The 14,636-nt window shown below is 38.4% G+C and overlaps 2 protein-coding genes across 4 annotated transcripts in view; one reads left to right on the top strand and one right to left on the bottom strand.

Annotated features, from left to right (window-relative positions):
- Positions 1-8,932, bottom strand: part of LOC121959586 (nipped-B-like protein B) — a 28,519-nt gene extending 19,587 nt beyond the window's left edge. Inside the window, exons 1-8 of one of the 3 annotated variants that reach the window (XM_042508978.1) lie at positions 8,551-8,932; positions 7,129-7,277; positions 6,171-6,336; positions 5,621-5,721; positions 2,544-2,652; positions 2,316-2,464; positions 288-406; positions 110-203 (exon numbers count right to left, since the gene is read on the bottom strand). In XM_042508978.1, coding sequence (XP_042364912.1) covers positions 110-203; positions 288-406; positions 2,316-2,464; positions 2,544-2,652; positions 5,621-5,721; positions 6,171-6,336; positions 7,129-7,192 — 802 coding nt within the window. In that variant the 5' untranslated portion in view covers positions 7,193-7,277; positions 8,551-8,932. The other 2 variants (XM_042508982.1, XM_042508979.1) reach the window with 2 other exon arrangements.
- On the top strand, positions 8,299-14,585 carry mlana (melan-A). Its single transcript, XM_042508984.1, has 5 exons — positions 8,299-8,498; positions 12,673-12,765; positions 12,931-13,027; positions 13,502-13,609; positions 14,334-14,585. The coding sequence occupies exons 1-5, from the start codon at positions 8,299-8,301 to the stop codon at positions 14,400-14,402; spliced, it is 567 nt and encodes a 188-aa protein (XP_042364918.1). The 3' UTR covers positions 14,403-14,585.
- The last annotated feature ends 51 nt before the right edge of the window (positions 14,586-14,636 follow it).

Raw genomic sequence — 14,636 nt, 5'->3', positions numbered from 1 at the left:
TGAGGAAAAGTGAGCACCAGGCAATACAACCTTGGCAAAGAATGAACTGTATAATGGTGCATTATTTGTGATCCAAAAAAAGAAGAATGTTGTTGCTAAGGCAGCATACTTTTTGCAGTCTCTTCACTCCCAGCAGGGGAACACACAGACTGTGGAGATTTAACTGGAAACGTGGCAGCCCTCATGGAGGGGTCGTCCTCCTGCTGGAACACGAGACATTTGTCATCACTTACAACAGTCGCCATCTGCTGAGGTCCAGATCAGGATATCGTGATTGTCTGCATTACCTCATTTCCCAGCCTGTGAGCCATGTCCATGTAGTCTTCATCTGAGCCTAGTCTCGCATTGTGATTGGATGTAGTACTTGATAGGTGACCAGAGACCTTGTCATCATGAATATTCCTGACTAAAAAAGAGCAAAATAAAATATCCAGTTAAATTATTTGTGAAGTGCAATGCCTCACGTCTCCCTGAGAGATAGAAACCTTCTTTTCAAGCGTTACAGACAGCTGTAATTATGTTGCTAAGTACGCTTCCTGCGTCACTGACACATAAAATCTGAAAGAGTGCAGTTAAGTCACTATCAACACATCCAGGGGACACACTATTATTTCCCTGAAAATGCTTTATTGTGAACAACAAATGCATGTTGAAATCATAAAAACAGTGGCATCACATGACTTTACTTCAGGCCCCCAGGAAGACTGCCAGGCTTTGAAGTAAATTTTACTTAGTGGCCAAAAGTGGAATTACACTGTCACATAATGCTATGGGGCCGAGAAAGACTTTTTCCACCGACTCACATGGGGAAAGAGACATCTGTCAATCAGTGGATGCATTCTTTGAGCTTAAAAACCTCTGCTTAATAACTCATTTCACCATAAAGATTTAATCCATTCAGTCCAATAACATTTGGAAAGTCCAAAAGAATACATTTTTTTAATCACTATTCAAGCTAGCAGGACCTAATCGGGCACAGTGCGCATGCTCAATGGGCCCAGTTTTGTGGAAGATCCCCGTACTTTCCTACTGTGGATATTGTGCTTTTTTTTTTTGCTTCATGCGCCACTGAGCAACTTTCAAAAGAATGAACAGAACTCCACCTCCGTGGCTGTATCCAAGTTTTCTTAATACATGCATGCTTTAATTATTGAAAAACGTGTGCACCACCAATCCTGGCAAAGGCAGCAGATCAGCATGGCATGCAAGTCCAGGGGACCGCTGTTGGACCATAATCTTATATTTTTAGTTTCATTAAAGGTACCCAAATTCAAGAGCATGTAGTTTATTACTGTCTGCATTCTTCTTATCTTATGTCCCAGCATCTGCTGTGACAGTAGATACTGTATCGACTCATGTTGTTGACAAGCCGACAGTGCTTTACTGCCAAGGTACAGGTCCTCTTATAGTAAGAAAGTGGCACCTTGCCAACTTATTCCTCACCACAGAAGTGTGTACAAAACTTAACGATGTTCAAGGATTAGTTAAGCAATTTGCTTGCGGCCAGGTAAGTTAAAATGGCACCAAGCAATTGTCTTGTTTATGGCAGAATGCTTGATTATTATATTAAGTAATCAAGATTATTATTACATGAGATGGAGAGACTGGCTTTCATACTAAGACCGAAAAAGGACCTATACATTGCAAGATGGAAAAAATGGATAACATATTTGTTGGAATAAGGAATGTCTGCTGGTTTGCTCCACCCATCAAATTACATTTTGAGCAGTGAGGAACTCTGTTTTGATAATTATGGCAAACAATATGTAATTTATTAAGTGCTGTCATAAACCTCTTGCTTACAAACCATAATATGGTATGTCTGTTATCTGGATATGATGACTGTCATAATGCCTGGCAATGTTCCTTGTGTTTTGTATTATTGGAAAAAATGACAAAATCAAATCTAAGTGTCAAAATAAAGACAGAAAAAAGATTATTACCCAAAGTGGACACACTGCCAACACACCTGCTACTCTGACATCAAAAGATTTTACCTGCTTTTTAGCAAGCCTGGGCATGCCTTTACAAGTTATTGATCTACAGCAGTTTCTGGTGTCCAAAGCATCTTGTCCCCTGGTCGTTTTTCCCTCTATACATGCACACCTTCAATTTTTTGCTGTGATATTTGAACCTGCTCAAACACGGACATGCATTTGCTGCAGGAAAATACAGACAAAAATGCCCTACACATTATTTGTCTCACGAAAAACTGTCAGCAACAACTCTTATTTGTTTTTTTATCAAACATTTGCTGTTCCTCACAGATGCGCTGTAGGCAGATAATGACATACTTTTCTTACATTTGTACTCACCTTGCTGTGTTTGTTGGTGTTGAGAATAACTGGGTGGATTGTACTGCATGTAGTCTGCAGGACTCTGAGGGGTATAGGGACTGGGTATAGGGCTGTTCTGCTGGGGTACGAACCGAGCGCCTGAACCAGACTGTGGGGATGTAAAGCATCTGTGCAGGAGGAAGAAGAGGTCTTAGTAGAAATACAGAAACGTTTTCATCATCCGACTGTATGCTGGCACTGCCTTACCCAGGGGAGCTCTGAGGGACAGTGGTTTGCTGATAGTTTGATCCTGGGCTCCCATGCACCTGATTCTGAGACATCTTATACTGTTGCATCATTGGCTGCTGCATTACACCTAGGGTGTAAAGATAAAAAAAAAACCTGTTATTAAGGTCATACAAACAAGAAGCTGAACATACACAATTCCAGAGCAACAAAACTGCAAAACAAAACTCAGCAATGGAAACTTTCTGATATAGGATTACAGATCTGGTAACATGTACACTTTTTGAAATAAGGACGCTCAGGCTAAAAAAAAATATTAAAATGTGTAACAGAATAACATTGCCAGTGTGTCAACAGTCTTAAGCAAACATCATCTGCTCAATACCCATACTGAGTACTAATAATAAGCTACAATAATATATGTTTAAATCAAGAAGAATAACAACAAAGACAAAATCAAAATATTAAAAGCTCAAAAGAAAGAAAATGTTGCATGGCTACTCTAATGGCTTAGATCATCTAACACTGGTATATATTTGTAAAAAGTACTCAAATTTTCAGTCACATAAATACACTTTAAAGAAATACTTCACCTGAGAAATAACCATTTGTATATCAATAACTCACCATTTGTTACCTTGAATACTTGAAATCTGTTTTTACTCACACGCCTTGAGTGCGAACAGAAAATCCAAAAAAGGCAAACATTCTTCATGAACTTCAGTACTCTTGGACTGCAATTAACTACAGGAAGTATAGTATATCAAAACATCCACTTAAAAACCTCACAGAACTTCACAGACGCTTGCATTTTTTTCTTAAAGAATTACCATTTAAAACACATCAGTACAAACAGTCTCCTGCACAGCTGAGTGGCATGTCCAGGCACGCTTTTGCGTTTGAACTGTGCTCATGATGCTTACATGCACGTATGTGTCCAGTTGTGCCCAGGGCCTGCTACTTGTAGGGAGAAATGTTATATATTTTAACTAAAATGCATGTGTTTGGGAAGTACTGAGCATATGACTAGGTAAACTAGACTTGGGTTATACTGTAATAGTTGTACAGGAGATTATAAACAGATTTTTTGACATAGTTTGGCTGTCATTAAACCTGGTCCCCCATTACTTTAATTCAAGAAGAATGTTCATGTTTTTTGGATTTTCTGTTCACCGAGGAGGCCTTTGAGAAAAACAGTTTTCTTCACCGATTTAAGGTAACATACGGAGCATAACTGATATTCAAACGCTCATTTTGAAGTATTCTTTTAATATATATATATTTTTATATATTTATTTATTAATTCAAAATACAATGGTGTGTGGTGTTAGGATAATAGTGCCAATTATGTACCTTTTTTTGTATGATATAGTGAGGTACTTCACAGTGCCCAAACTACTGTTTCTGTATTTCAAGCTTCATCTAGTACACTTCTTAATCATTCTGAAAATAAAATGTATCACCACAAACACTATTTGGAGTTCAGGGTGATGAAGAAGGAGGTTATGGCTGCAGGAAAATGGTGGGTTTACCAAAGTGCAAGGCTATGCACATCCTGTCAGGTGAAAAGTACACATTGAGAACATCTTTTGGGCAACATTTCACTGGATGAGATGCACTAAATCCCTACTGCTGGCCAAAATGCCACAAATAACAATAAGGGCTTAAGTTTCACTCTGCATTTCAATAAGCATTTTTTTAGATATATTATGGGCAGGCTGTGCAGTAACTACCCCAAATGCTTATAGTTTATATTTTGTAACATTCCTGATGTTAACTCATAGTTGCTAGTATATCTAGGTCATAATGTGGTAATGTATAATACACACTGTGGCAAAGCAGTTTTTTTCTCTTTGGCAAACCTAATCAGTCAATATGAAAGTGTGTATGCAAACTATATACTTATAATAACCTGTAAATGCAGACTAGGGCAGCTGCTCATAAAACGAGGTTTTTCTGAACAAAGCTTAAAAGACAAATATGCAGCTGTTTATGGCTATTAGTGACATCATTTACGGTGACATAACAAACAAAGCTAAGCATTTGAGTGCTGTAATTGAGTTTCCTGGTAAAATATAATTTTAACTAAGTATTGTGTTACATGTGCTATATTTATCAAAAAAGAGGCCATTATTTTAAATTCCTAATTTAAACAATGTTATCTAATAAGCTGTGTTTACCACAAGAGGAGTAACTGTACAAGAAGCTTCATCTCCACTCATGGAGATTTTCAAAGAGACAAAGAGATTAATAGCAGGTTTAATCTCTGTGTTCAGTTAGGACACATATTTTAAAAGTTGATTCAGACAAATGGCTAAGATTTTTTCCTCCTTTCTAAATCAATGGAGGTAAATGGAATATCCTTTTGGTACAAACTGCATTGGAAGAAGACAATCAACAGCGAGGCATCGCTGTATCTTAGGAGTTAAGCTTAAAATTTCAACACTGAACCACAACGTCCTCAGGTTAGTCCAGCTAGAGACATTTGTTGCAACCTCTCTTCCCTCATTTCTTCTCATTTCTCTTCTTATGTTGTCCAAAAAATGCATAAAATGCCCCAAAACACAATATAAAAAAATACAAGACCAGTATGTTTTCCAGAAACAATGTCCTGGTTACACTGAATAATCCACACATTGCATTGTGAACAGTTTTAGATGGAACTTCTTTCTTTTGTCATGCCCCATTGAAAAGCCAAAACATTTCCTCTGATTTATGGCATAAAAATGCAGGTGGAACTAATAACAGCAATGAAGGCTGAGTTCCAGTAATTACTGCAATCAACACAAGGATTATAATGGTATTAGTTACACCTCTGTTTGCAGGTCAAAAGGTCTGCTGTGAAAAAGGTGTATTCAATGCAAGTTTCAATTTGGGTTTTTCCTCCTGTAAAGGTTCTGCCACGAGTTTTGGATCCACCAGTGTATTTAAACTAGGCAAAGTAGTGCCTTTGACCAAAGAAATGCTCAGGTGAATAACTGGTTACAGTGAAAACCAAGTGCACAGCCAGAGACAGGGCATGCACTGAGCTCAACTGCAAAATCAACAGCTCCATCCCTCCTCCTTACTTCCCCAAACCTTACACTGGGTTGACATACTTTTGTCCCTGAAGATTTTGGGGTTCCTGGACAGCAAAGTTTGGAGAAGCATTGGCATGTCACCCTCGGGTTCATCGTTCCCCAAGTTGTCCTTCAGCTCTCTAAAAAGCAAACAAAAGAATATCCCACAGTTATATAGCAGGCAGTAGCTGCCTACTGGGCCTAAATGTAGTGTTGACTAATGCATTGTGATTCCTTCCAGTCTCAATTACCATTTTCGGAACAGTTTAGACAAACCTTTCACGATTCTGACAAACCAAAACATGAGCTGACCTATCTCATGAAGCAGTGACTGAAATGTGATTACTGAAACTAAAATATAAACATCTGACATCACTGTTAAGTCAAAAGTGAAATAACACTTTGTAAAACATTTCTACTAAGACTGCTGACAACGAAGTTGACTTAGCAAAAATTTCCTAGCCAATTCAAATCTAATTTTGGAGTCAGCAAATATTTACAAACCTGCAGCAGCAGCTACTAGCAAGCTTTACTCTCTTAAATTTTAATTCTCGAAAGATGTTGGGAAAGATAAGCAACTGGTACTCACATGTGTTCAGTGGAGACCTGGTTAAGGCTATGCGCCAGCTGAGTCACCAGATTCTCATCCCGACACACCAGCAGGCTGCTGACCTCTTCGGAGATCCTTCCATTGTAGAGCAGACTCTTAGCAGTGGTGGCAGGGAGAGGAGAAGGCAAGGGCAGCTGGTTCAACACTAAAAGGATGATGGACAGACAAGTTAGGTTTGGTGGAAAAATAAAAAGAAGAGAATGGGAAAAGATGTGAAAGCAAACTGCTTTTAAAAAACATTATTAAGTGAAAATATTTGATTATGTATGGATTTAAAAGTTGAAAACCTGCAACTTCCCTTCACTCTATGGTAGTAATGGTAAATGTCAATGGTACAATTTACTTTTTTTTTTTAGAAATTGTATATTTTGTATATATCAACTTAAACTTCATGTATTTCAATTGTATTTTGGAGGGTAAACATTTATTGGATTTCATTTGGTGTTTGTTTACAACATTTCTAATCATAAACATTTTAAAGGTCTCACAGTACATGCCAAACTCTTTTATAATTAAAGATCAAATGCTGTAATAACATAATAAGCATGCTGTCTTTTTATCAAAGGGCTTAAAAATATGATAATAACAGAGCAAAGACATGACATTTTTTCAATCTAATGCATCTAATGAAATGTATATTGCTCCATTGTTTTAACAGTTATTAATGTCTCTTTTATCTATACTTCGGGAGTTTGTGAGACTATAACTTTTGATATTCGGGAACATACGGCACTTCACTTCTGTCTGCCCTGAAATCACCAGTAGTGAGGAGCATCACAACTACCAGCATTTAATGTCTAGTATAACTACACGTTATACTGGGGCACTTGAACACTACAGTCAAGAATTCCTTAGCGTTGCCACCTCTGTATTTAAATGTTAGTGTTTAGGCTGTGTGAAAGGCATTTGAGATAAAGAGAGATGATGTTGCACTTACAGTCTGTCAGGCTAGCAATTCCAGCAAGAGTAGTGATGGGAACATGAGGCATATCACCATTCATGCTGAAGATGAGGTCAAGAGGTCGTGTCAATGCACAGGCTGCTCAGTATCACCAATCTCTTCGTACTCCTCACATCTCCAAAATGCTACAGAGACAAATGAAGTGGCACTTTTACAGAACATTCACTGTAAGCAAGGTATGGATGTCATTACATGCAGCACTGCCCATATTATGACCACAAGCATTAAGAAAAAGCTCAATCTTTTCCACATAACTGCAGTGTGCTTGTTCTAGAAAGGGGGTTTTAAAATGTGTCAGCTCATGAGTGTGCATTATTACACTGCCAACATAACTGCACCTCTGACGTAGACAGTTTATACCGGCCTTATAGCGAGCCTGGGCATGCCTTTACAAATTATTGATTTGTAGCAGCTTCTGGTGGCCAAACCATCTGGTCCCCTGGTTAGTTTACACAGCTTCAGTGTGCCTTCATTTTTTACCTGTATATATTAACCTCCTCGGGTAAAACATGCAATTGCTGCAGAGACATACAATCGACAATATTGACGTTAGCTCTTATACAAATGCAGTATGTCGTGCATTATAAGTACTCGAGTGGTGACAAATCTAGCTAACGTTAGCTATCTGATAGGTGACAAAAAGTTACAGCATTTCTGCCTGTTTCTCTGTCTCTACCCTCAAACGTCAGTCTGTCTGAGCTTTTTATATTCATTGTCGTAGCTAACACCTACTTACAAAAAGGGAATACAGAAAACATTGTAGTTAGCTTTATCTCATCTTTTTTTCTTTTGTTACAGAGTCAGTTAAGGTTTCCGGGGCTGTCCAGACACATAACAGCGACATTAGCTTATCTTAACACCAGGATGTGACTGTATTATTACTTATTTATTATTATTTTGACGCTGTTGACACTTGCTAAGGGGATTAGCAGCATAGCAACGTCTGTAAAAGTGACTAAAATCAACTCGGGGTTAGCCGGCTAGCAACAACTGGAGATGTAGTTAGCTAACGTATGCTAACTGGCAAGGTATAAGTTGCCTAAGCTAGCATCACCGGGAGTGCATCTAGCCCGGTTAGCCTGCTCTGTGTCGCTCTTTTTTCCGCACAGGTCGTGTATGGGTTTAGATTTTCACCTCGCACTTACTATGGCCTTCATCGACGCATCTCTAGCTCACAAAGAGGACCTCGGACTTGCCTTAGGAAGCGTAACCCCGACCCGACGCCAGGGAGGCGGGGGTACAAAGCAAAGACCCCATCACAAATCAGAATTACCCCCTTGGCTGATCCAGTTATCGGTTCCCAACGGCTGCCCGATTTGTCTGACACACCGGAAACACCCAGGAAGGTAAACAATTTGTCTAAATTGAGGTTGTTATTGTTGAATCCGGCTTATTTACCTCTGGATGTGATGAGAAAGAGAAGTGGTTCTGGTGGAGGAGGAGGTGGAGGAGGAGGAGGAGGAGGGGGAGGAGCAGGAGCAGGAGGAGCAGGAGTAGGATGGCAGCTGGAGCTGGAGAAGAGTCTCTAGCTCCCTCTCCGTCCCACCGTTCAAACAGCTCGTTCGAGTAGAGCGGCTAACACAACGGCAGTCCTCGTCGGGAGGACCGGGGGGTTTTCTTCTTTCTCACGGCGAACATATCTGCTGGGAGGGGGGAGAGCATCCCCTCAAAACAACCCTATCAGGCGACGATTTTTATCACAGTACAGATTAATTTTCAAGGATGAAAACAATCAAGGAACAGAGAAAAAGGGGGATCCACATTGTCTACCCCCCACCTCTCTCCCTCTCTCCCTCTCTCTTTCTCTCTTTCAAAATGCCGACCGGAAGAATCGGTAAAGGGGATAACTCCCTCAACCGGCGAGGAGCCAAGCTTATTAACGTTTAATAACTCTCAGCAAGGACCTCCTGGTATCCTAATGTGTTATTACTGTGGTTCATTATTTTTTTCAGACATAAGATTACACATGGAAATGAATAAACGAGATTATTCACCATAGGCCTGTATTGGTTTAAAGGTCCCATTTTTTTTTAAAGTCAGATTTCCATGTATTATTAAATATAAACTAGGTATAGGTGCTATATAAATATTGTGAAAGTATCAAAAAGCTCAAAGAAATGCACGCAGCCCAGAATCAGAAACTGTGCCTTTAAACGAGCTGTCAGGATTTCTCCAAAATTGTGATGTCACAACTTTAGCCACCTTAACTCTTGCCTAAACCAGGCCAAAAACAAGTGCGCTGGGGTTGGAAGCCGATTTTCTTTTCTTTTTTTTTAAGATTTTTTTTTTGCCTTTATTGATAGGACAGCTTAAGCATGACAGGGGGAGAAAAAGGATGACATGCAGCAAAGGAGTTAAACCGGCAGCCACTTAGCCTTTGGGATGTAGCCTTCGTAGCCTACATGGGGTACCTGCTCTACCAGGTGAGCTACTGGGTGCCTCCAAAACCAATTTTAGAAGTGGCTAAACAGTGTAATTACATTGTTACGTGATGCCCTGCGACCCAAAAACACCTTTTTCAATTGACTTACATTGGGAAAGAGATATCTGTAAATCAGTGGATACATGTTTCTGAGTGTCACAACCAGGGTTGTAAATTCGCACCACCCACCAGCCATATGCTGGTAAAATATTGGATGCTAGATTTGCTCCACTTACCAGCCGAAAAAAAAAACAAACCAAAAAAAATATCTGAGGGGTTGAGGGGTTTGTAGATTGTGGCAGGTGGACAAAAAGGTTGATTTTAACAACCTCCCAAAATGACTCGCCTCACTATCAGAATTTCCTCTATGGCCTATATTTTCTTCTCAAAACTTAGCCTAAATTATATATATATATTTCCCTGATCAGATGTCATTTGCTTTTTTAAATTTGTCTTTTCTATTCAACTGAGAAGTGATGTTTGTAGACGTGTCATCACAACAAGCACAAGAATAATGAGCTGACTTCTTCCACTTTCTCACATATTTCAAACTATTAAGGAATTTATGGTATAGTACACATGAGCCCTTTGAAAATATTTACTAATTCATGGTATCTAATAGTCCAACATGTGGGCCTGCTGGGATGAAGCAGACAGTTTGAGACAAATCAATAGTGACTCAATTTCATAAACAGATTTTGGTCTCCCTCTTGTGGAGAAAAAATGTATATTTCTGCAGACTAAAGCAGTGTTTCCCTCTCTTCTAGTCTGAACAAAGTAAGCAAGAAAAGCAGGCACCCAGACTGTGACACATTCATTTTTCATCACACAACAGATCTTGTATTGCACAGTTTTTTAAAAATAAATAATATTAAATGACAATTGTAAGTAACCCTTTCCACAGAGATTACATGGACATCTAATTATTTTAGAAAGGCAAAGTGATCTATTGCTAAGTGTTGTGTTTCACTGTTGTTTTAAAAGTCTACCCTTAAGTTTGTACATCCTCTGTCAGTCCTCCAGAAGAGAATACATCAAATATTGCTTTTTTAATACTTTAAAACCTGAGAAAAGTGGTTTGATTTATTTCAAAAACATGGAAAAAAGGCAACAAGCAACTTAACAAGATGTGGCACAAAAATTAGCAAAAAACAAAACACCAAAGTGCTGAAAAATGTATTTTCCCCATTTCCCCATCTAAAATAATTCTATGATTATAAATATTTATTTAAAAATAATTTTCTAATAACCCTCCGCTCTTTTAAAAACAAATTTCAAGTTAATTTTGTTAACACAGTTTTAGTAATTTCTTGCAATTTGTGGAACAATTCTTGCCCTGTTGTTCTATGCCTTTTCCCCATAAATTTGCTCAGGTTTCAAAGGGTTAAACAGCCTGTGAAGGGCGATTAAACTGCTGTACAATAAAACTGATATCATCCAGATTTCAAGAGGTTAAAAGTACAGTATTTGATAAAAAACTTGTTGCCATGCTGTGGTACTGAATTATGGAGTAAATTTAAGGTTACTCAACCTATAAATTTCTTATAGCTGTTGGATTATGATATTTGCGAATAACAATACCACACACACACACACACACACACACACACGTTCATGTGAAAAGCCAGCAGCTGACGTTTGTAGTTTCACGAGTGGATAATAACGTTGCGTTCAAGACCGCGGGGTTTCACGGTAATTACTCTGCTTCAATGGGTTTAACCATGAGCCTCTAACCCGTGACGGTCATGAGGGTTTTCTGCCCCTGTCTGCTCTCCGGCATACCGAGGAGAGATATTTCAGGAGGAAAGTCATTCAGAGGAGAGAGGAACAGGTCTTTTTGAGAAGGCATCCCCACCAGAGGAGCTGCACTCTGTAATCGAATTATCCAATTTGGTAAGATGATGGTCTGTTTGTTTTTTTCTTGCATATTATATCATAGGCATACTGTAGAATAGTTTGTATTGTGCAAAGAGTTACTATTAATGAATGTTATTGTCAGTTGAAGTCCAAATAGCTTCTTATAACCTATCCAGACAAGATTAATAGATTTGATGCTGCAGAAGACACTGCATGGCATCAATGGATACATCTCCTGCTACAACAACAGGTGATGTTGTCACCAAACAAGAGCAGATCCACTTTGTAAAATGGATCAGATTATATTGGACTGGTTTACAGTTTTTAATACAACCTGTGAAACCACACTACCCCTACCTATTTTTTATGCAAATTAAATTTAAGTTTGACCAAAACATAAAATATAGTTATGCATTTTCGTTAATGAATACAGCTAGGCTACACATTCACATATTCTTCAGCTAGTTATAAGATTATTGGGCAAAAGAGCATCAGACAATGCAGGTGAGATGGAGTGTGGTTGAAAATGCAACAGAACACAAATTATGCTTTGAGTAGTGAGAGCAGTGATCCATGAAGTAATCAACACAATATTCTTTTGATAAACATATTCAATTGAGCTTTAAATGTTCAAATGTTGGAAATAACTATCCGGAAACTATTGTATTCTGTGACTCAAAAGCCAGTGACTTAAAAGTTTGTTAGTGGATAGCTCAGCATCAATATTGGGCTATCTGAACAAAGTGCAACACACAAAAAAGCGGCAGGGAGGAGAAATCAGTCAGAGATAATCCATGTAAAAATGCTTGAGGCTTTTACATACCAAAAAATGCAATATTTTAGCTTTCCGTTTCTTTTATCACAATGAAATCAAACTAACAAAAGAGAAATTATTATATTCTAAATGGCAACAAATCAAATTAACAGCAACTTCATAGTGGTTAAGTGTGTTTAGACTGACTGTGTTCTGCATTTTGTCACTGATATTCATATTCGTACATCATGCTGTGGTGATAATGTTGTTCTTGACAAAGGCATATTTAATTCAGTCATACAGCAGACTGGTTTGACAGCCGGCATGATAGTCTTGTTTTTGTGTTTACATTTTTTAACTTTATGTACTTTATGTGAAAGGGAAGAGAATTTGATGCACTGAAAGAAATGATGGTTTTTAAAACTATATTGTGTTACTACAATGTACTTGGTCAGTTTATACATAGGCTTTTTCTGTTGACTTTCAGCTTGATGCCGTGTAATCGTACATACGGGATGCCTCGGGGAGACTTCAACATTTATTTTGCCAGCGGCAGACGAGGATACGTCAGAGCTGAAGAGTATGTTGTCTTTATTATTTTGAAATTCTTTTGCACCATAGAGCCTTAGGTATTCTGGTCTTCTTTATATAAATCTTACTATATAATTATACTGTGTGATAACTGTACAACTGATATGCCAGAGTAAAAGATTAACTAACTAAAAACATTTGTTGTGTGCGACAGGGCAGTGGGTATAGTTCTGCTGGTGGTGATCCTGGCAGCTCTCCTCATCGCAGGCTGCTGGTACTTCAAGAAGAGGAGTGGCTACAGAATAATCAGGGTGAGGCAATCATACTTACTTCAGTGAAGTATTAGCCGTAACATTTTAATATGCCCACTGAAGATTTATCTGTGCTATTATAACTAATTAATGCAGTTATTTAAAGTTTTTACAAAATTCCATACACACTACAAAGCAATTTCCATTTGCATTTGATGGCTAAATCCATCTGACATATCTGTGTTAAAATAAAAAAAAAATGCTGTCTTTAAGCTGCTGTTGGTAACTTTTGTAAAAATATTTTTCTGTCATATTTGCTCAAACTTTCAATATATCCACACAGTAGTACATGAGAAAAACAATCTGTGAAAGAAGGCATGTTCCTCTGCCTCATCGTGGTGCTCCTAATGGCATGGAGAATCCACAGCTGCTGAACATTTTCATCCTTCATTACTCTATTTTCTTCCAACATATCACTGTATTCTCATTTCATGCTGTTTTCCATCAACTCACCCATCTTTCTCTCACCTGCAGAGCCCGAGATCGGGGTCACCAGGTCTCACAGGAGGCCAGTACTCAGAAGCAGGACCTTCCGCAGATAACAAGATGGCTCTCACTGACTTCGGCAGCTTCCGATCTGCGGTGAGGGACAGGAGGTTACCCCATGACTAACCTTACTGGCTCTTTAGTGTATCTCCCTGCCCCTAAGTCAACTATTTTTAGGAAAAACATTGACAACAACACAGTCAACAACTGGACACATACAATGTCTTTTTGTGCCTATTAAAATTATATCTAGCATTTATGATACATCACAAAGTAACTAGTGGGCACAGTTAAACTCTGTACAATCTTCGACAGAGGGTACTTTTCTGGTACAAAGCCTTATGGCTCTGAGTAGTGTGTAGAGCACGTGAAGGTGATGCAATACATGCCTGAAGGGGAGATTATTGTGTCACCAGACTAGGGGTGAGCATTAAAAATGTTTCATTCCAAAGGGAGGTTTGTGTATCCATGTGTGCCGGAAAAGATCAGCACCATCACATGTCAGATGAAGTTGCTGAGGCATAGTGTCTTTTAACAATTCCCATCCTTTTATAATGAAGCAGTCACTGTTGAGTCCATTTATACAATGACTAAGATTGTTTAAAGTTGAGAGTGCTTCAAGTTTCTAGAAATGATGCTAAATTCAATGTGTGTACATTTTTGGTGGAATAATATAGCCTTTAAAGAAGCAATATTGGTTAGAACATTCAGTACTATGCAAAACGTAAGAGTTTAAGTGAAAATGTATGACCCTGTTACAGTGTAGGAATTATTCTCTAAATGTCAAGTGTTTTCATTGATTTGTTCCTTTCTTTTTCAGATTCCTAATGCTCCTCCAGCCTATGAAAAGATTTCGTCTGGGCCGCTGCCTCCTCCCTATTCTCCCTAAAAGACAGAAGATGCAAAGATTTCAGAAGAATGGAAAAAACTGAAAAACAAATTCTAAACTTCACCTGTTATTTAATAATCTGATGTCGCTGTCCTTGTTTCCTTGTGCTTTGTAGCCAAATCTACCAATAGGTGAAACTATTCTATCACTCACTTTGTAAATGTATTCATGAGAATGAACACAATGTAAATACTGTAGAATAAACTCTAAAATGATTTCACAAGAGTTTGTGTA

The sequence above is a fragment of the Plectropomus leopardus genome, chromosome 20, assembly GCF_008729295.1.
Source record: "Plectropomus leopardus isolate mb chromosome 20, YSFRI_Pleo_2.0, whole genome shotgun sequence".
NCBI lineage: Eukaryota > Metazoa > Chordata > Actinopteri > Perciformes > Serranidae > Plectropomus > Plectropomus leopardus.
The sequence above is the reverse complement of the archived record's forward strand: the minus strand, read 5'-3'. Positions and strand labels throughout refer to the sequence as shown.

Bases quoted from the DNA above. Each gene is read 5' to 3' on its own strand.
- mlana (XM_042508984.1), top strand. From the start codon at position 8,299: ATGGCCTTCATCGACGCATCTCTAGCTCACAAAGAGGACCTCGGACTT. The intron at 8,499-12,672 runs GTAAACAATTTG...GTTGACTTTCAG, and splicing joins CACCGGAAACACCCAGGAAG to CTTGATGCCGTGTAATCGTA. The intron at 13,610-14,333 runs GTGAGGGACAGG...TTTCTTTTTCAG, and splicing joins TCGGCAGCTTCCGATCTGCG to ATTCCTAATGCTCCTCCAGC.